Source organism: Zingiber officinale, chromosome 4A (assembly GCF_018446385.1).
Source record: "Zingiber officinale cultivar Zhangliang chromosome 4A, Zo_v1.1, whole genome shotgun sequence".
Classification (NCBI taxonomy): Eukaryota; Viridiplantae; Streptophyta; class Magnoliopsida; order Zingiberales; family Zingiberaceae; genus Zingiber; species Zingiber officinale.
Window position 1 is genome coordinate 6429944 of NC_055992.1, and position 21653 is coordinate 6451596.

The following is a 21653-nucleotide window of genomic DNA, read 5'->3' on the forward strand; positions in this document are numbered from 1 at the left end:
AACTGAATTGGACCCAAAAATAATAATAATTTATATTATTTTTTTGTATTTAGTTCCACAAAAAAAATTATTTCCAGATCTCAATGAGATCAATCATTCAATACATGAATTTTGGATAATGGTTCATGTTGAAGGAAATGAAATATCAAAATTTGATTCTGTATGACATTTTATTTTAAAGGCAATAAGAGAAATGGAAACACTGCATGAATCAAGCATCAATTTCGAAGCTACTTCTCATTTGGATGGATTGGTGAAGAAATCATTGACTCCAGGCATGATCTGAGGGGTTTTGTTCCGAACGAATTTCCGAACTCCATGCTCTGCATATCTCTCTCCTTCTGCATGGTTATCGAGTATTCCAGCAGCCCTGTTTTCCTTGTTGACCCTACAGTTCACCAAAAACAGAAATCTAAGTAGATGAAATGCTCACAAAGAAAACTAAAGTACTGCATGCAGTTCCTAGGGGAATGGAAAGAAGGACGTGTCTTCGTTATCGTTATCCTAGTAATATCGCAAACCGCCCTTGTGAGTAGAAGGATTCTACTTCCAAAATTAACATCAATTTGAAGAAGCATCACAGTCCAATATCTGAATAGGACATCAGTCCATGGATGAAGGAATGCCTCCATTTATCAGAGAGGCAAGTCCTCAAAACTCAAAATTGAGAACTTTGTCATCTAATATCACCATCTAGTTTAAGGGTAATTTACATTTAACATTTCATTCTGTTATGTCATATTGCATTTACCATATTGTTGTTTGGACCCAAGTTCACATCATCCTTAATGCAACTACATATAGAAAACAAAAGACTAAAGAAATCTGACACTGGTTTAAACTAAATTCATGAAACGTCTATCAATTTCAGTGTCAATGCAAGCCAACATTTTAAAATGAAAGTCCTCATCTTGTCACTGAATTATATTCAGCAACTCCAGTTAGCAAGAAACTAACAGAAGTTAGGGGTGGGTGTCTGTGCGAGCGCGGGGAATTATTTTAGAATTCAATGATCTGGCATAGCAAATATTCCCAGAAGAAATTGAAGAGGAACATCCACTAATTATACAAAGCATATCTGTTGTGATCAAACTATAAGACTACTTTTGATTAAAAGAGCAAGAAAAAAGAAAGAGAGTAGACAAAAAAATCATAATTCCAATAGATACAGATATATTTCATCAAAATCCTCGTATTTAAGAAAACTATTGAATTTGAAACCATCAAAATGCCCTCTCGAGTTTCTAAACTTTTGTCACCTCGCACCCTATCATAGGTTTTATTACCTCAATTTTCCATTAAGAAAAATTAATAATCTCAATGGTTAGGTGGTGAAATCAGAAGAATTGGAAAACTTTAAAGGCATTTTGATTATTTTGAAACTCTGGGAACATTTGAAAGAGAAGGTAAACTTCAGTGGTGAAACGAACTTTTCTTCTCTCTCTCTTTTTTTTTTCTCAGTTTCTCTCCTTCCATTATTCCAAGAAAACAACAACAACCAAATGATTACAAAAAGAGTGTCAGCTACAAATTGACGGATAACACTTCTCAATACATGCCTTTATACAGCCTCATTCTAGGAAAATTATTGATTTACATTAACAATGATCTAAACGTCAATTATTCTCAGTTTTCTTTTCTCGTACAGCGATAACCTATAATTTCCCCCAGAATTACGGATCCAATACCATCAAATCAGATACAAAGGTTGATCAAACAATTCCCCTCATTATAACATGATAAACTTTAAAAAAAAAAAAAACAAACAGATCTAGATCTTTATTTAGGTGAAACCATGAGAATACCTCACTTCCGGGTTGATGCAGATGTTGCGGATAAGCTGGAAGCCGCAGATACCCACCGCGGTACCGACCGCTGCGAGCAGAGGGAAAACCTGATCGCATAAAAACAACCGACATCATCGACAAGTGCAACGGCAAGCGAAAGGGGAGACAGGATCCACAACCGATAAAAACACAAACCTCAGGCCTCAACCAGCGGCTCGCGGTCGACGAAGCCATGGATGCAGGAAGGCGACGAGATCGATGAGGCGAGGGCGGCAGGAGAGACCGAAACGGAGGAGGCAGAAGGAAGGGGAACTCGATCACTTTAAATCGGCAAATCAACGGTTAAGATTTTCAGAATCAAATAGACGGCTTTGAATCGTCAATGCCATTATTTTCATTTTACCCCAAATACTATCTCGTTTTCCGATCTTCTTTCCTTTAACGTCGAAAAATTGAATCCACGATTCATGAAATTTGAAATTCTTGTAATATTTTGAGGGAAAGTAGAAATTTCCTCTTGTAGACAAATTTGACTTTTCCTATTTCGATCGGATTATTTTATGGGAAAGTACTCCTTTTAAATTGGAATACGTAACCAATAGCACGCGACAATAGAAAAATGCACGTGTATAAATTATTATTTTTGAGAAATTTATTGAGGGAAAACATTATTATTTAATATTTTATAATAATTTTGATAGAATCAAACAAAATTAAAAAGTTAATCTGTTTTTAGCATGTGAACCCAATAAATAATGGTCGCCTCTACTCAAGGCGTGGATCCTCCTGCTTCATTAGGACAGGAAACATAGAATCTCCCAATGGAAGCTCTCGACTCTTATCGTGTTTCCTGTCTCCGTCGACACAAATGATCAAGAGCCGTCCCCGGTTCACGAACAGCATACTTCCCCGGGTGGCTTACACGATCAATGGGCATGGTCAAGCGACCATCTCGCTAAACCGTTTCCAAGAGTTATCCTCTATTTCGTACCAGTCGCGCTGACGCAGCGAGAGGAGTGGGTACTTCTGCGGGTACGTTAAGCGGCCATTCCGGTGACGCTGGGTTCATCAGTCCTTTCGCTTTATATTTCCTCCGTTCCAATCACGGCTCCTCATCAAATCGCCTGCCTCTTCCTCCTTAATCCTCATCGATCGCCACTTAATTGCAATCCATCTCACGTTCTTCGTCAATGATCTCCGCCGTAAGCAACTTGAATCTCTAATCTCGGATTTCGTTGTTCTTGTTGATGTTGTAGTAGCGATCCAGCGATCTCTGGGCGCAGCGGTTTATCGATCTCTTCCTGACCTTGTTGGTCTCTTTCGTGGTGGATTTGATCGGTTTTGTGTCTTGCCTGTTGAGGTTACAAAGCGGGAATCGGTCGATAAACCTCTGCATCCGGACTTCCATATCCATCCTTTTCCCCACCTTTTGTTTCCCTCTCTCTCTGAGTTTTTTTAATAAAAGAACTATCTAAACATTTTGGTTTGCTCGATTGGACCCAGTCGAAGCAGATCTGTTTCACGGTAAGTAATTTGCCGACGTTTTAGACGGTATTTGATGTTGTGATCATATGCATTGAGACTGCTTATCAAGTGAACTCAAAGAATGAGTTTTGTTGTTGAGGTAAGAACTCATTTACTCAAAGATTGAGTTTTGTTACATATATATTTTTTGTTTGTTCTTGAATTTTTCTTATTTTTTTTTTTCTTTTGTTAGATTATTTTATCCATCTTTTGCTATTCTTGAATAAAATGTCGTTATTTCTGCGTTTGATAAATATAGTTGGGCGTAGGACTGCAAGCGCTACTAGAAAGTAGAAACCTTTTTCTAGAACGAAAGCAAACTGGCTCCATTGGTTCTTCTGTTAGAAACAATCGATTGGAATATATTCGGAGATGCTTTAATTTGACCTTATGAGCCATAAATAGGGAAGATAAAGTAAAGCTTTGTCGAGTTAATGAGAAACACAGCATGGTCCATGATGAAGATGGTTGCTAAGTTGTAAGCTAGTTTTCTTTTGAATAAAGAGCTTATAGTATGATCACAGGGAAAAAATCCATAGGATTTGTGAAATTCAATTGACATGACAAAAATAAGATGTGAGAACCCTAAGATTTGGGTTAAAAGAATCAACCTACATGGATGCTTAATCTGTTATTCGTATTGCAGATTCAATTATTTGCCACAGTTGATCTTTATGTTGCCAATGAATATTAAAAGCTGTAGTGAACACATGTTTTTTTTTTTTTTGTATTGTGAAAAATGCAATAATTTGATCTTTAGATTTAGATATTCTCTTTTCTTCACTCTTCTGTTCCCTTCATTTTACGATCCTATATTTTCTTTTTTGTTCAAATCCTATCTACTTCTTTGATATTACTATGCGTACCTCTCCTATGCACAATTTAGCATTTTTATTGGGAGCATTTCCCAAGGCATTCTTGTCTTTCTGTTTTGTACTTGAGTTGCACAATAAGCAATATTATCTGTGAAAGCAAACTCTTTTACAGCAAAGATGTTTGCCTCGTTGCTAGAATTCTATTGCCCATGTATCGAAAGTATCATAATGTATAAATTGGTGCTGAAGTTTAGGTGCTGTCAGTGGCATAAGACAATATGAAAGAGTTTTGTCATGATCGGTTCATGGAATCTGGTCCTCGATTGTGCGTCTTTAATGTAACTAGACCATAGGCATCTATCTGCTTTTCTCTGTCAGACGCCTGCCATGTTCATCAGCTCTGTTGGATTGGATGTTGCATTCTGCTGCAAACAATTTGTTGACAGTGAAAGTCATGGCACGAGAATGATTGCAGCTTCTTTTACAGCAATTGCATCGACTTTCATCTTTCTTGGCTGAATCACAGCAACTTCGCTAGAAAGTGCTGCTAAATGGGCACTAGTTTGGTGCGATAGCCCTGGGCTACCAATCGATCACTTCTCTGTTGAGAATTTTTAGTTTCCATCTTGAAAAAGTAGTAATACTTGTTCTAGTTTTTTTACAACAAATATAAATACTTTATTTACTGATCTATCTAATTGTTGATGTGCTATTGTACAATGATTGCCCTTTGGTGGTAGATCTCCCTCCCTCGGTCTTCATCATGAAGAGTAAAAAGTCATTCCATGTATCTATCGGTCCGGGTAGGCACCAATGCACACAGTCATTGTACAATATCACATTCGCATTTGGAAGATGGCCATATCGACTAGGGTGCCCATCCGGTCTCAACAGCATAGCTTCTGTCGTGTCCAGCAACCTAAACTTGATCCCCCCCTTCCTCCCCTCTGTCTCAGCTGCATTGAACTCTTCAATTTGCGTCATGTACATCTCCAAGTTGAACCCTTCCAACCTCGTTTCGGTTCGGTGGAACGGCCGCTGCCTCAAGCAATTTCCCCCTCGGTTCCACTCACCGCCCTCGAAATGTGCCGGCGAGAATGTTCGGAGGAACACAGTGCCCTTGAAGCGTGTGAGGTTGTTGAACGCGCGGAATGCAGTCCGGAAAGCCATTCGATAACCGTAGTATCTGGTCAGGTCGGTTACATTGCTACTTTGGCAATAGTAGCACCCGACAAGCTGACCATTCTCGTAGTACATGTTCGGCCGGAAGAACCACTGGCCGACGGAGACGATGACGATATCAAATTCCTCCACTTTGGCAGTCCAATTGGCGTCGGGCTCGTCCAAATACAAGTCGAGCAAACCGGTTAATATGGAGCCATTGGGTTCGGTTGGCTGGGCTCTCACCAGAAAAGGCGACCAGAGGCTCGCCACGGTGAAGTTGTGGGCTGGGAAATGATAGCGTTGGAACATTTTATCTTGAGTTAGCGACGCATCAACTGCATGTGTGACCTACACAACAAAGTGCACAAGATTACTAGACAAAGAAAGACAACGAAAACGCAACCACTTCACAAAAAAAAAATTGGTTAAGTTGGATTTAGCAATCGTAATGAATTAATTAAGAATAAACAATCGAATTTCCAACTAATGAAACGAATTAAGGAACGAGGCATACTCTGAGAAGAAGGCAGATCAATGACTGCATCTGGTTCCTGCCGACGGAGTCTCCGACGAAGGCCAGCGACTTGCCCCGGACCAGCTCCAGGAACTGCGCCGGGTTAAACTTCGGCAGCTCGCATCCGTCCGGCCGCCACCGCCACCGCAAGAACCCCGCGTCCGGCCGGCCGTACTTCATGCAGTTCTGGTTCTCGTGGATCGCCCAGCAGCTCTCGTTGGTGTAGTAAGGGGCCTTGGGATCGGGCACCCACTCGCCCTTCGATAGATCGCAGCGCTCCGAATCCTTCCCTCCCCCCGCCACTGCTCTCGAACTTGGAGGAGAAGGTAATGGCGGCGCTAAGCCCGTCGACAGCCGCCATGGGAGCGAGGGGAAGAGGTAGAGCGGAATGAGAGTGAGGGAGAGGAAAACGGTGGTCAAGAGGAGAACGGTCCTGTTTCCCGGCTTCATGGCGTCCGTCTCTTCACAGGATTGAAGCTCTCGCTCCGCTAGCTCGCAGCCTACACCGACGCTGCCGACACCGCGGAACTCCGCATGGAGAGTTGCTATATAATTAAGCAGAGAAACAAAGTCAACTATATCGCTCGGGCATAAAGAAAGAGGATTAGGTACGAAGTTGATATCTTATTTCAAAATCGGTAAAGAGTTGTTATCGATCGATCGTTTGGTGCCGAATAACGGCATTAGAAAAATTGGCATGCATGCTCTGCCAAAGAAGAAGTGCAATATCCATGATGAACTCGAAAAGAATGAGCTGTCCTGACCAGTGACCAACCGGTTGGTCAACTTCTGTTTGCTGTCGCTGTAAACAGACAACTGATCATTTCACCTTGATTCCCCTTGTTGTTGATTCAAGCGAACGAGTGGAAAAGAGATCGATGCCTTTGTGAATCCGCATCTCAAGCTGGCAGTGGAGTGAGATGTAGTTGGTCAACCTTGGAAAGCAGAGGACTGCATGTGTTATGCATTTGTAATGGTATCTCCACCGCTCTTTACCCACTGGCTCAGCAGCCTTGTCCTGCTATAAATGAACTCCGTTGCTCTGTTGCAGCCCCAACACAGTCGAGGAGTGAAGTGTCCGGATGGGAGGAGGCCAATCCACTGCCGGTCTTTGCTCTTGCTTTTGCTTCAGGTGCGCCGACGAGGAAGAGGAGAGGGAGGGAAAGTACTGTCCGAGCAAGGTGAGACCGAGCGACGAGGACCGGCGCCACTGGGTCGGCGAGCCGGACGTGGACAGGAAGGCGTCGGCTTTCATAGCCAAGTTCCATGAAGCTCGCTTCATGGACCTCGAGACTCAAACCTAGGACGTGGACAGTCTGTACAGTCTAGATGGTAGCTTTATATCTCTTGGTTTTTTTTTTAATCTTAATTAATTTGATAATTATGATCTATTTTCTTTTCGATCTTTTGGATTAAGCTTGCATAGATACGTCTCTTGTACTTGTACAGGCCGTCTCAACTCTTCTACTCTTCTTGAGGCCTTAGGCTTAAAAAAAAAAAAAAAAGATGTTAATATTTTTTTAAAATAAATATTATTAGAGAGGTTTAGTTTTATTAGTTATGGTAAAAAGTAAAAGTTGTCACCCTAACAGTTTAATACGATCAATTTTAAGATTATCTATGAGGAGGTAAATCAAGAAGTTGTAGTTGACTACTGTGGAAAGAGCATTTTTCTCAGCTTTACCGGGATTCAACCCATGCCCATTGTGTATTAGCCAACTCAACTATTCCAGGGGTGACATTTAATTTTATTAGTAAAATTTAAACGAACAATTTCATATATTACCAATAATAATTTATATAATTGAAAGTAGTGACAAACTAGCTATGCCACTTATCAATAACTTTATCTTACGTCAAACTTCACTTCTTTATTAGTAAAATTTAAAAAATAAAAAGTATTTATGTTAACTGATTTGGAAATGACTAATAAATTATAATAATATTATTAATATGCATTTTAATTGTTATTTAAAAAAATATCGATCAATTTTAACTTTGAGGAAAGAAAGTCTTGACACAACAATAAATTATTGTATGTGATCCTGTCCGAGAATCGAGGCGATGGACAATAGGGGACGTGGCGCTCCTGTTGACTCTTGACGGACTCCGAGTTGAAGGAACCTGCAACCACAACAACGTCAGTGCCGAGCCAGGATGGGGTTCCTCGACGATGACCCTCCGATGCTCAAATCAGTCTCCGACGGTATATAAGCGAGGAAACAAAGAAGCAGAGTAACAGGAGCTATAGTAAAGTGTGTATACCTCCGTCGAAGCTTGGAGCCCTTTATATAGGGCTCCGGGGAAGTACGTGCACGCTTCTCGAGGTATACACGCTTCTCAAAACTTCCCCTGAAAAGACATGTCAGGAAAGCATCCCTGATGCCATATCTCAATGACCCGGGCATATCTCTGACATGACAGTGGAAGCTTCCGTCATACGATCCTATGTCTGTCCATGCTGCCAACCATGTCGTCTGTCAGTGGTGCGAGTTCTCACGAGGATATTAGCTGATCCTCCTTTTGTCCGTTAGTGGGCCGAGCGGGAGGGCCGCTTGGCCAACCCCTTAGCCGTTCAGGTGGTCTAGCCCTTCGGCTGAGCGAAGTGGCCGCTCGGGCTATATTTCACTGTCAGAGTTCCGTTGTGCTGTGACCCCCTTTTCATCGGCTCCGAGGTTCGATGTAAGTTCGAGCGAGCTAGCCGCTCGATGTTTGTCTTGCTTTGAGCGTCAGAAGCTCGATGCCTGGCCAAGCTGTGGTGATATCTGATCGATACTTCTTTGTTCCGGTCGGGCGAGTGAGTTGTCCGACCGATCACCGATACATGGATGTTGACTGCTTAGACTTTGACTGCCACCATGACCATAACCCCATGAGGGGTGGGCCCTTATCGCCGAATCACATGCCTCCCCTTCGAGTCTAGTCGAAGGAGCCTGTAAGTCAGACTGATTGGACATCAAGAAGCATGGGACCGGTTGGCTGATCTGCCACCATATTAGTAGAACTCCGATCGATTCGTCGAAGAGTGTCGGCCGATCGTGAGATCGACCCCGGTAGCCGATCGGTGCTCCAAGCATTCGTACTTGGGCTTTCTCGTTCAATGCCTTCGGACGTTTGCGGTCAATGCTGACGTCACCAAAATCTCTTTGGAATTAGTGCAAATCACCCCATTAAGGCCTATCACGCGCCTATTAAATGCGAACCAGTGAGGGAATGCCACATGTCGCGGCCGCAGTTGCCATCTACCTGAAGCGACAGGCTTTGACGCGACGTCATGCGGTTTGAATTCTACGACTGGATCTGCGTCTTGGATTTCATGCCCTAGATCTGACGACTCTGCTCGGCCGAGCTGGGGGCTTATAGCACCGCAGTGCCGCCTTCCTTGCCATTGCTTTCTGCTTAGTGTTCCGGTGATACGTGACCAGTTGCTCCAGCGTTTCGCGATCAGTTGCTCCAGGGACTTCCCGTCTTCCTCTCTTCGTCCACGACAACCTTTCCTGTTCTCTGTAAGCCTTCTTCGATCTTCTCGTAGTTCTTTCAAATCTTCTCTTTTTTCTTGCGCTTTCTGTCCCCCTATTGAAATCCTGTTCTTGTTTTCCGACCATGGCTAGCTCTTCTCGGTCGTTCGACCCTGCTTCTGGTCTCTGGTACAGTACCATGAAGACCAGATTTGACGCGGGCGACGCCAAGAGCCTTAGGAATGTCTTTGAGATCCCCCTTGACCATGAGATAATCTTGGCCGATTCGTTCGATCGGCCAAACAATCCGTCGGCCGACAATATTTGTCTTTTCCGAGACCAATTTGTGGTCGACCTTCGATTCCCGACCCACTCCTTTATTCTTGAAGTTTGTAACTACTTCCGTGTCCCCCTTCCACAGCTCGTCCCCAATTCTTTTCGCTTGTTGTGTGGCGTCGTGTTGTTCTGGCTGCACGATATCTCTCTAACCTCTCAAGTCTTTCATTATTTCTACTATCCCAAGCAGTCCGAGCTAGGGACCTACCTTTTTTAGTCTCGGGTCGGCCTAGTCTTTTTTGACAAAATGCCAACTTCCAATAAACATTGGAAGGAGTATTTTTTTTTCTTTCTGCGACTTCCCGAATGGTCGAGCTTTCGGACGTGCTGGTAGGTCGAACTACCCCCTCATCCGGATCTGAAGAAGTATAAGAGCCAATCGGATTACCTTCACGCAGTGAACATGCTGGTCGATCAGAAATACGACATCCATAAGCTACTGCTGGAGGGTGTTATGTATATCTTTGATTTGAGTCTGATCCGTGCGAGGCTCCCAAGCGACTTAGGTATGGGATTTCTTACCCTTTTCCCTAAAATCTAATTGATTTTTTCTTTTCTTTTGCAACTAAAATCATGATGCGAGCACGTGCAACCGGTTTGACCAAACTCAAGGATGCTGGAATCGAGGTAGCTGTAGCAAGGGAAATGGCAAGCCTCTGCTTGACGCCGGTCGGCTCCCACAAAGGCACGCTGGCGGAGAGCGGCGGGACGCCTACTGTGGGCGAAGGCGACACCGGCCGGGCGACCAACACAGAGGTGGCAGGAAATCCACTCCCCTCCTGAGCGCAACCTGTCGCCCAGGCCGGAGGCTCCGAGTCTTCAGGTTTTGGCGAGCCGCTCGTCAGGTGCAAGAGACGCCGCACGACCACGCCTTCTTGATCCACCACCTCGGTCGCGAGGTCCTTTGAGCGAGGAGGTACATCGTCTCCCGCGGCCATCCCCGAAACAGTGGAGGCCACTTCATCCGATCAGACACCCTCCTTGGTCGATCTACCGACGGAGCCTATTGCCACGCGACCGATCGCGTCTCTGCCTCCGTCTCAAACCCAACAAAGGCCACTGCGGTCCAGGATCGATTTAGCATCAACTGCTGCTCCTTCCGGTTCGACGATTTCCTCCTCATCAGACTCGAGCGGCCGGCGATCGGTGACCGCGACCCTCAACCAACAGAGGACTACCTAGAGCAGTGCACCCACCTGACCATCCCTGAGCATAAGATTCTGATCCACGAGCCACTTGCTGGTGTTTGGGAGGAAGCGAGGGCCCGAGCGGCTACGATGCCCCCGGGGCAGCTCGGCAACAACCACCTGCAGATGTCCACCGGGGTACGTATTTCGCTACCAATTCACTAGTTACCTCTGATCGGTGCTAACATTTTTCTGTTCCATTGCAGTAGTACTGGGTGGAGAGTGTGACTATATGCCAACGACTCACTTTTGTAGAGGATGAGCTGAAGAAGCTCAAGCTTTCAGGCGGCACATCCTCTTCCCAGGGGCCATCAATCGCCGAGCTGCAGGGCGATTTGGAGAAGGCCAACAAACTCTTGGAGGTCGAGCGGAAGAAGTCCGCCGATCAGGCTATCATGTTGGGTTAGCTCGAGGGGCAGGTGAAGACTTATAACAAGAAGATCGAGCTGGCCACAACCAGAAAAAATCGTGCCATTACTGACCTGGAGCTGAAAACCTGGAGGCTCGGTCCTTCGCCCAGGAGCTCAAGGAGATGAAAGACCTACTGGCCCCTGAGCGAGACGACCGCTCGACTAGGGAAGCTACTCTTCGGGGGGCAAGTGCAGACCCTCGAAGATGCTCTAGAGGCTTCTCGCGCTGCTCTGAAGACTTACCAGGAGGCTGAGTCGGGTCGGTTTGAAATGATGAAGCAGGAGTACCTTCGCTCGAACAAATTTACCGACAAAGTTGTCCATCGGATCGTCCGAGCCTTCGAGTTGGCTATCGACGGGACGCTCGATCAACTGAAGGCAAACGGTCACCTTCCCGATGCCCTGACAGATGGCATCATCAACCGTAGCTAGCTGAACAATTCGATGTCCGATGACGTTTTGATTATCTTGAGTGAGGTAGTCCTGTAAGAGTTTTTCTTTTTGAAGTCTGAATGTATGCCCGTCGCTCGGCGGTGCCCCTTTTCGATTAATGGATATTCGCCTATTCGGCGAGCTTTGTTTTTATAATTCTCATATGTTTGCCCTCGCTCCTTTATTTTGGCGATAAGTGCTAGCCTCACATTGCCTTCAGCGAAGCATTTTTACAATATGGCCTTGAGTGGGCGGAATATTAAGGGCTCGGGTTGTCGTTTGACCTAGATGAATTCAGCAAGTTTTCTCGAGTTTAAGACCGCCGCTCGACTGTTGTTGGAAGCATGAGTTTAATGTCACCGCTTGACGATTTGACGAAGTTCAGGGTTTAAGGTCACCGCTCAATCGTCGGTAGACTAGGGTTTAACGTCACCGCTTGATGATTTGACGAAGACGTGAGTTTAAGGTCACCACTCGACCGTCGGTGGAGACTAGGGTTTAACGTCGCCGCTCGACGATTTGACGAAGACGCGAGTTTAAGGTCGCCGCTCAACCGTCGGTGGAGACTAGGATTTAACGTCGTCACTCGATGATTTGACAAAGACGTGAGTTTAAGGTCGTCGCTCGACCGTCGGTAGAGACTAGGATTTAACGTCATCGCTCGACGATCTGGTGAGCCGTTCAACCCGGAACTTTGAAACCCTTGGGTTCTTTTTTACTTATCCTACAACCAGAGTACAGGGCTATCGGGGTATAAAGATTGACTACTACATGAGTGCACCTCTTATCCGGCTCGGTAGGGCTGGAGATGATTTGCGTTCCATGGTCATTCCAATCATCCCTCGTCCTCATCCTCCAAGTAATAGACACCCGAGCGGAGCTTTCCCATGACCTTAAAAGGCCCACCCTAGGGGGCTTCCAGCTTCGAGACATCACCGACCGACTTTACTTTCTTCCACTCCAAGTCGCCGACCTGAAACGATTTAGGGATCACCCTTCGGTTGTAGCTCTGCCTCATCCTTTGCCGGTAGGCTATCAGCCGTACTACCGCTTTGGCGCGCACCTCGTCCACCAAGTCCAGCTCCAAGAGCCTTCACTCGACGTTGCCCTCACTATAGTGTTGTATTCGATCGGATTCAATGCCGACCTCGACGGGGATGACCGCTTCTCTGCCGTACACCAGGTGGAAATAAGTTGCCCTGATCTCTTCCTTGGGAGTCGTGCGAAGCGCCCACAATACACTGGGGAGCTCATCGACCTAGCTGCCTCCCATATGGTCGAGCTGAGCGTGGAGGATTCTGAGAATTTCGCAGTTGGCGACCTCCGCTTGCCCATTGCTTTGAGGGTAGATTACCGAGGTGAAGGCTTGCTGAATGTCATATCCCCGACACCATTCTCTGAGTCTTTGATCGGAAAACTACCTTCTGTTATCTGAGATGAGCCGACGGGGGATACCGAACCGGTAGATGATGTGCTGCCAGATGAACTTCATAACCCTCTGCTCGGTTATTCTTGCCAGCGGCTCGGCTTCTACCCATTTGGAGAAATAATCCACCACGACAAGCAGGAACTTCCGCTGACTTGTTGCCATGGAGAATGACCCGACAATGTCCATGCCCCACTGGTCGAACGGGCAAGAGATCGTGGATGCCTTCATCTCCTTGGCCGGCTGGCGTGAGAGACTATGATACTTCTGGCAGGACAGACAAGTGGCCACCATCCGAGCAGCATCCTCTTGGAGGGTCGGCCAGAAGTATCCAGCCAATAGGATCTTTCTGGCCAGTGAGCGGCCACCCAGATGTCCTCCGGAGGACCCTTGATGGACCTCCCGTAGTATGTAATCGACGTACTCCACTCTGACGCACTTAAGCAGAGGCCTAGAGAAGGCCTTCTTGTAGAGCTGATCCTCGATCAGGGTAAATCGACCAGCTCTTCTCCTTAATGTGTGAGCCTCCTCCTGATCGGACGGTGTAACTCCTGACCGCAAGAATTCACTAGAGTCGTTCTCCAATCACTTGGAAAGGAGAGTCCCTCCATTCAGTCGACATGAGCCACTAAAAATACCTACTCGATCGGCTGTGGTATGACGATCGGCGATAGCGAGCTGGCTAGCTTGGCCAGCTCGTCTGCAGCTTGGTTCTCCGATCGAGGGATTTTATGTATGACGACCTACCAGAAGTTGGCCTTTAATTTTTCGAAGGCTTCGGCGTAGAGCTTGAGTCACATATTACTTATCCCGAATGTCCCAGTTAGCTGCTGAGCGGCCAATTGAGAGTCCGAATGGATGAAAACCCTTATGGCTCCAACGTGCCGAGTGGCTTGTAGGTCGACTATCAGCGCCTTGTATTCGGCTTCATTGTTTGTTGCCCTATAGTCCAGTCGAACGGACAGCTGCATCCACTCGCCCCTGGGAGGAGATGAGAAATATACCGACCCCACTTCCTGCCAAGTAGACAAACCATCCACATATACTTTTTAAATGACTTCGGGCTCAGGATTGTGTACCTCAGTGATGAAATCCACCAAGGACTGCGCCTTGATGGTCGTTCGGGGCTAGTATTGGATGTCGAACTCGCTGAGCTCCGTAGTCCATTTGATTAGCCGTCCAGATGCTTCTGGATTCAGCAACACCCTCCCCAAGGGATTATTGGTCATTACGATGATGGAGTGGCTGGGGAAGTACGGGCGAAGCCTCCGAGCGGCGAGTATCAATGTGTAAGTCAACTTCTTAAGACCGATGTAGCGGGATTCAGCATTTTTCAATATATGACTCAGGAAGTACACTGGATGTTCCTCGTCGTTCGGCCTAACTAGTACTGAGCCGACTGCATGCTCGGTAGAGGATAAATAAATTCTGAGTGGCTCGCTGACAGTTGGCTTAGCTAATACAAGCAATGAATTGAGATATTCATTTAGTTCTTTACACGCTCGGTCACACTCCTCGTCCCATTGAAATTTGGTGACTCGACGTAATATCTTGAAGAATGGCAAGCTCCGATCGAATGCCTTGGAGATGAACCGAGACAGTGCTGTTATCCGACCGGTGAGACACTAGACTTCGTTCAGATTTCTAGGAGGCGACATGTCCTGTAGTGCCTTCACTTTGTAGGGGTTAGCTTCGATACCCCGTTCGATGACAATGTAGCCCAGAAATCGTTCGCTTTTCACGCCAAACAGACACTTGTTTGGATTTAGCTTGATCCCATATGCCCTAAGTGTCTAGCAGGTCTCCTTGATATCTACACATAAGTCAGCTGCTCGGAGGAATTTGATTAATATGTCGTTGACGTATACCTCCAAGTTATGGTCGATCTGTCATCGGAATACTTTGTTCATCAACCTTTGATAGGTGGCTCCAACGTTCTTCAATCCAAATGACATGACATTATAACAATATATACGTGCCATCAACCATAATAAAACTGACCTTTTCTTGATCTTCTTGGGCGAGCGGCACTTGGTAGTACCCTTGATATGCGTCCAGCATGCATATCAGCTCACACCCAGTAGTGGAGTCTACCATCTGATCAATCCGAGGCAGTGGGTAGAAGTCCTTTGGGCACGTCTTGTTGAGGTCCCGGAAGTCAATGTAGACTCGCCACTTGTTACCCGGCTTCGAGACCAGCACTACATTCGTGAACCAGCTCGGGAATTGAACTTCCCGCATGTGGCCGACCTCCAGCAGCTTCTCCACTTCCGCCCGGATGATCAGATTTTGCTCGGCGCTAAAGTCTCTCTTCCTTTGTTTCACCGGATGAGTGTCCGGTCAGACGTGGAGTTGGTGTTGCGCGATGCTAGGGGAAATCCCGGGGAGCTCGTGTGTCGACCATGCGAACACGTCGTGGTTTCACTGGAGATAGGCGATCAGCTCCGCCTTCTGTTCAGCTTCCAGGTCGAGCGCTATGAAAGTTGTTGCTTCCGCTCGGCGAGGATGGATTTACACTTTCTCTTTCTCCTCATAAACTAGAGTAGGCGATTTTTCAGTGATGATGCTTACCTCTAGTCTGGGAGCCTTTCGAGTGGATCTGGCCTCGGTCTTGCCCATCTCAATGTAGCAGCGCCGAGCGGCTAGCTGGTCGCCTCTGACTTCTCCAATCCGATCGTTAACCAAGAACATGATCTTTTAGCAGTAGATTGAAACTACCGCCCAGAACTCATTGAGGGGCGGCCGACCCAAGATGACGTTGTATGCTGAGAGGGCATCTACCATGATGAAGTTTGTGCTTCAGGTCCTCCTGAGTGGCTCCTCTCCAAGTGATGTGGCCAATTTGGTTTGGCCGATCGGCTGCACCTCATTGCCAGTGAACCCATATAGTGGGGTCATCATTGGCAGTAGCTCGCCTTGGTCAATCTGGAGCTGATCGAAAGACTTCTTGAAGATTATATTCACCGAGCTCTCTGTGTCAACAAAAACTCGATGGATAGTATAATTAGCAATTACCGCTCGGATGATGAGGACGTCGTCGTGCGAGACTTCTACTCCCTCAAGGTCTCGGGGCCTGAAGCTGATCTCAGGTCCACTTGCCCTTTCTTGGCTGCACCCCACTGCATGTATCTTCAACCAGCGGATGTATGACTTCCGGGCTCGATTGGAGTCACCGTTGGTCGGCCCACTAGCGATGATGTTTATTTCCCCCTGCGCGACATTACTTCTGTTCTCCTTCTCCCGAGCGGATGGCCTGATTCACTCATGCGCGGCTTGGGAAGGATCAGTGCTTCCCCTTTGCTGATGATGCTACTGCCGCTCGGGAGATATTCTCGCATCTTCCCGTCGCCCGGCAGATTGATGCCTATGTCGCCGTTTGGGAGAAAGAGATCATCGACGATAGCCCCTTGGGGCCGGTTTGGCGATTGGTGCTAGACCATGACAATCACGTGTGTTGTGCGACGTCGATTGGTGGAAGGAATAGAACATAGGTGTCCATACCTTGCCCTTTGGTGCCTTCGACCGATCGGAAGCCACGTGCTGCACGGCATGTGCCCTCGTTTCTTGGTGCGGTCGACCTTCAGCTCTTGGCCCCCTTGGTAATTGGTGGCTGCTCGATAGTCGTCGTTCGGTTGGCACCGAGGGTTCGACTGGTGCTTCATTCCTTCTAGCTGCCTGGGCCTCCTCCACGTTTATATACTCATTAGCCATCTTGAGCATATGGTCGTAGTCTCGGGGCGACTTCCTGATGAGCGACCGGAAGAAGTATCCCTCTACGAGCCCTTGGGTGAAGGCATTCATCATAGTCTCAGATGAGACCAAAGGGATGTCCATAGCTACCTGATTAAATTGTTGGATGTACGCCCGAAGAGCTTCTCTTGGTCCTTGCTTCAAAGAAAATAAACTGACGCTTGTCTTCTGGTAGCACCGACTGCTCGTAAAATGATGTAGGAAGGTCGTTCGGAAATCTTTGAAGCTTTGTATCGATCTGTTCGGCAGTCCCCTGAACCATCGTTGTGTCGAGCCGGAGAGCGTGGTAAGGAAGACCCGACACTTCACCCCATCCATATATTAGTGAAGGGTGGTCGCGTTGTCAAACTTGCCCAAATGGTGGTCTGGATCGGTCGACCCGTTGTCTTCTCCAATAGCCAGTGGAGCGTAGTGTCTGGGCAGAGGGTCCTGCAATATCACTTCGAAGAACTGGCGATTGATCTGCTCGAGGGATGCGTTTGCTCGCGGTGCTTTGCCTTTCCTGGCATCCCGAACGGACGCTTCGTCCGAAGAAGATCCGCGCTCTTGATTCGCTTGCGCGATTTCCGAGAGCATCTAGAATAGAGCTCGATGGAATGGTATTGGCACGGGGGGTGCTTCTCCTTGCGTGCCAGTCGACCCTCTATTTTGCCCCTAGATGGAGAGTTGCTCCGGCCGGTCTTCTTACACCGCTCAACCCCCGAACACCGATGTTGCTTGTTGTGCCAGCCGATCGGCTAGCGCCTTTTGCTATTGCTACTCGACTATTTTGGTTGTCCGAGCTTGCACGAGCATATCGAGCTCCTCTTGAATGAGCGTCACGGTGTGAAGCCGTCCAACTTATTCCATTTTCTCAGCTCGGATACAGGTGTTAGGACCTTCGGACGCGGCTAGAGAGGGGGGGGGTGTGAATAGCCGACCCCAAAATTCACGTTTCTTCCTACAATTTTAGTTAGCGCAGCGAAAATAAAAGATAGAAACGAAACAAGAGAATATCAAATCTCAAACGCGACGATATAACGAGGTTCGGAGATGATACTCCTACTCCTCGGCGTGTCCGTAAGGTGGACGAATCCTATCAATCCGTCGGTGGATGAGACCCCGGAAAACCGGCTAATAAAAACTCCTTCTGGGTGGAGAAACCTCGCCACAATCTCTCTTGCAACAGCAAGATAGGAGTACAAAGATAAAGCAAGAAGCCAAGAACAATATGAATGTAAAAACACTAGTTTGTTTGCCTTCTCATCGACTGGTGATGAAGCAACCACTTCACGGATGCCAACAACAGCAGCAACTGATCAGTTGGAGTCCAGCCGAGGGAAGCTCACACGAAGCTTCAGCAGTGGAGAGCTCAACAAAGCTCAGATCACAGGAGCAAGAAGAAGTCCACACCACTCTAGAGGCCCTCCACATCTTGATTTATATGAACCTGCGAAGAAGAAGACACAGATACAGAAATCTAGCTGTTGTGACTCAACGGCTAGACCTGGACCGATCAGGCTCCACCCTGATCGATCCAGGACGGATCTGATCGGTCAGGGGACCGATCAGGCCCTAGGCTGATCGGTCCCCAGACCGATCCCAACTCTCACAGAGAGGTGGTTGCAGAGCCCTGATCGGTCTGTGGACCGATCAGGCCATAGGTGGATCGGTCCACAGACCGATCCCTCCTATTCCTTCTCCCAATCTGTTTGGTTACTGATCGGTCACCAGACCGATCAGATGACCCACAGTGAGAATCAATGCATCACTGGATCGGTCAGCAGACCGATTCAATTTCCCAGCCTTAAACCCTAAAGCCTTCCTGATCTAGAGAATGAGCTACCGAGCCCTCTCTGACCTAGTCCGGAGAACGAGCTACCGAGCCCTCTCCGACTTCCACGTCCGGTCCAGAGAACGAGCTACTGAGCCCTCTCTGACCTAGTCCGGAGAATGAGCTACCGAGCCCTCTCCGACTTCTACGTCCGGTCCAGAGAACGAGCTACCGAGCCCTCTCTGACCTAGTCCAGAGAACGAGCTACCGAGCCCTCTCCAACTTCGTCCGGTCCAGAGAACGAGCTACCGAGCCCTCTCTGACCTAGTCTGGAGAACTAGCTACCGAGCCCTCTCCGACTCCATCCAGTCCAGAGAACGAGCTACCGAGCCCTCTCTGACCTAGTCTGGAGAACTAGCTACCGAGCCCTCTCCGACTCCATCCAGTCCAGAGAACGAGCTACCGAGCCCTCTCTGACCTAGTCCGGAGAACGAGCTACCGAGCCCTCTCTGACCTAGTCCGGAGAACGAGCTACCGAGCCCTCTCCGACTCCATCCAGTCCAGAGAACGAGCTACCGAGCCCTCTCCGACCTCCCATGCCAAGCTTCCATACTTGGACTTTTCCCCGTGCCCAGCTCCCTGCTTAGACTTTTCCCGTGCCAAGCTCCCTGCTTGGACTTTTCCGTGCCAAGTCTCCATACTTGGACTTTTCCCAAATCAGGTCAACTCAAGTCGGGTCAACCAGGTCAACCTTGACCAAAGGTTGCACCCACAATTCCCCAAGTTCCTATTCTTGTCAAACATCAAAATATAACTTCTCCATTCTTGTCCAACATCAAAATATACCTCGAGTCAGGTCAACTCGAGTCGGGTCACCCAGGTCAACCTTTACCTAAGGTTGCATCAACAATCTCCCCCTTTTTGATGTTTGACAAAAACCATAATCAAGTTAGGTTAACCCGATAACCTAACTTAGGTTTTCCAATAGTTCTCCAATGTTCTTCTTTGAACATTCTCTGAACATTCTCCCCAAACTCCAATGTTCTTCCTTGAATATTCTCTGGACATTCTCCCCCTTTTTGACACACATCAAAAGGAGTGAGTCAAGGTCAAGAGTTTCTTCCTAATGAAAGTCCCATACCTTTCATTGAAACCCTTAATTTCCCCCTTGATATTAAAATCAACAATCAACTTAGTGATAATCACTTATTAAAAAAAACTTGACGAGCAAAAATCCCCCCTAAAAGTCAACTCCCCCTTGACCATTAGGTAAAACTCCTCCTAAAGGTCAACTCCTCCTTGACCATTGCACCAACAATGTCTTGGAGAGTTTCAACCCTTTAGAAATCTAAAGCACCAACTTCCATAGCTGAAATTTCAGACAACAGTCGAAAATCAGCATTTTGGCACGCTCTGATCGGTCACCAGACCGATCAGGACTCCACTGGATCGGTCATCCGACCGATCCACACTACCCTGGATCGGACCAGTGACCGATCCAGACTTCCCTGGATCGGACCAATGACTGATCCAGACTTCCCTGGACCGATCAGGATCTCCTCTGATCGGTCCACGACTCTCTGATAAGGATTTCTGATTTTTCTCTCGAAATTCAGAAACCCCTAAAAATAAAAACACAGAAAATTCCAAATATTGTAAAATTTTGAGGATACATTCCTCATAACATATATTATCATGGAAAAATAATTTTCTATGAAAATAACTCCCATTTTTTAATCTTGATACAAAGTTCGAAAGACTTTGAAATAGCTCAAGGTTAATCTATCTTCGTATCAACTTGCTCAATGATGAATGCTATCACTAGAAAAGCTTTATCAAGGTTTTTCAAATCAATTTTGAAATGATCTTAAACCATTCAATTTAGGACCACAATCTTAGGGCTAAATGTACATGCCTTGTACACAAGTTTTCCCTATGATCCTCAAATTTGAATTAGGCTCATCTAGGTACAAGAGCTATGCACCTTGATCCTAACTCATCATCCTAATATCTCACACACATCTAAGGTGTATCAAACATATCCAAGTCAATTTTGATGTGAGATATGAGTTTAGGTCATCTTAAGCTAAGTTCTCATGCATTTTCTAAACAACAATTAGATCTCCATATCAAATTGTGTTTTTATCCTTAAATCAATTTAATTGATCATAAATGCAAGAGATAATGACATGACATAAAATAATATCATAAGTAGAAATATGTGCCAATGTCATGATGTCATGACATAAAGTATGAAACTTAAATAAGGCATGACATATAACTAACCTAAGTATTATCATGACATTTCAAATGATAATAAAATAAATATGATGTCATGACATGGCATATGACAAACAATGTATGGCAAATAACATATAAAAGTATAGAAAATGCCTAATTCTAGCCTTAGTTGTCATTTTTGATAATTTTGATCATTTTACCATAAATTCTATATTCCTAAGTGTAATAGACCTAAAATCATATACTAAAGATTTTTAGATCACTATGTACCAATTAGATTGACCCTAGAAAACTCCTCAAATGTGGTTGACACATCCTAATCACCTTAGGAATAATTTTTAATTTCATTTTCAAGGCTTGATTACACCTTGAAAATTCCTAAAATGCCACTTTTGCCATGAGTAGGTTAACTACCTATCCAATTAAGGTTGACACACCCTAAACCATCTAGCGTGAAGGAATCACGCTCCTAGGAACCCAATACCTATTTGAGCTCATTGGGTTCACTAAATATTCACTAGGGATGACTTCCCTAGCAACCCTCCTAATGACCCTCCTAGGCTTTAAAGCCTTGGTCATTTGGAACTCATCAAGATCAACTCTAGGGGTGACTCCCCTTGTGACCTTAGTGGTGGTCTTCTTAGCCCTAGGTCTTGTTCCATAATCGAATGGAACATTATGATAAGCGGGCTTGACCACTTGAGACTTATGTTTGTGACCCAAACCTCTCATGTCCTTGGGCTTTGATTTTTGACCCTTAGACCCTAGAGTTGACTTCTCCAAATTCTTAAGAGCCTTTTCTAAAGTGTCAAGTCTTGACCTCAAGACTTGATTTTCCTTCTTTAATACCTCAAGC

General features: G+C 46.2%; 2 protein-coding genes across 2 annotated transcripts; both read right to left on the bottom strand.

The window, feature by feature from the left end:
• Nucleotides 1–20: 20 nt before the first annotated feature.
• Nucleotides 21–2113, bottom strand: LOC121969424. Its single transcript, XM_042519524.1, has 3 exons — nucleotides 1983–2113; nucleotides 1806–1894; nucleotides 21–388 (listed from the first exon to the last, which is right to left on the bottom strand). Exons 1-3 carry the CDS (start codon nucleotides 2019–2021, stop codon nucleotides 238–240), a joined length of 279 nt encoding a protein of 92 aa, XP_042375458.1. The 5' UTR covers nucleotides 2022–2113; the 3' UTR covers nucleotides 21–237.
• A 1356-nt stretch (nucleotides 2114–3469) lies between these two features.
• On the bottom strand, nucleotides 3470–6391 carry LOC121969425 (protein trichome birefringence-like 19). Its single transcript, XM_042519525.1, has 2 exons — nucleotides 5805–6391; nucleotides 3470–5638 (listed from the first exon to the last, which is right to left on the bottom strand). Exons 1-2 carry the CDS (start codon nucleotides 6252–6254, stop codon nucleotides 4817–4819), a joined length of 1272 nt encoding a protein of 423 aa, XP_042375459.1. The 5' UTR covers nucleotides 6255–6391; the 3' UTR covers nucleotides 3470–4816.
• Nucleotides 6392–21653: the final 15262 nt, after the last annotated feature.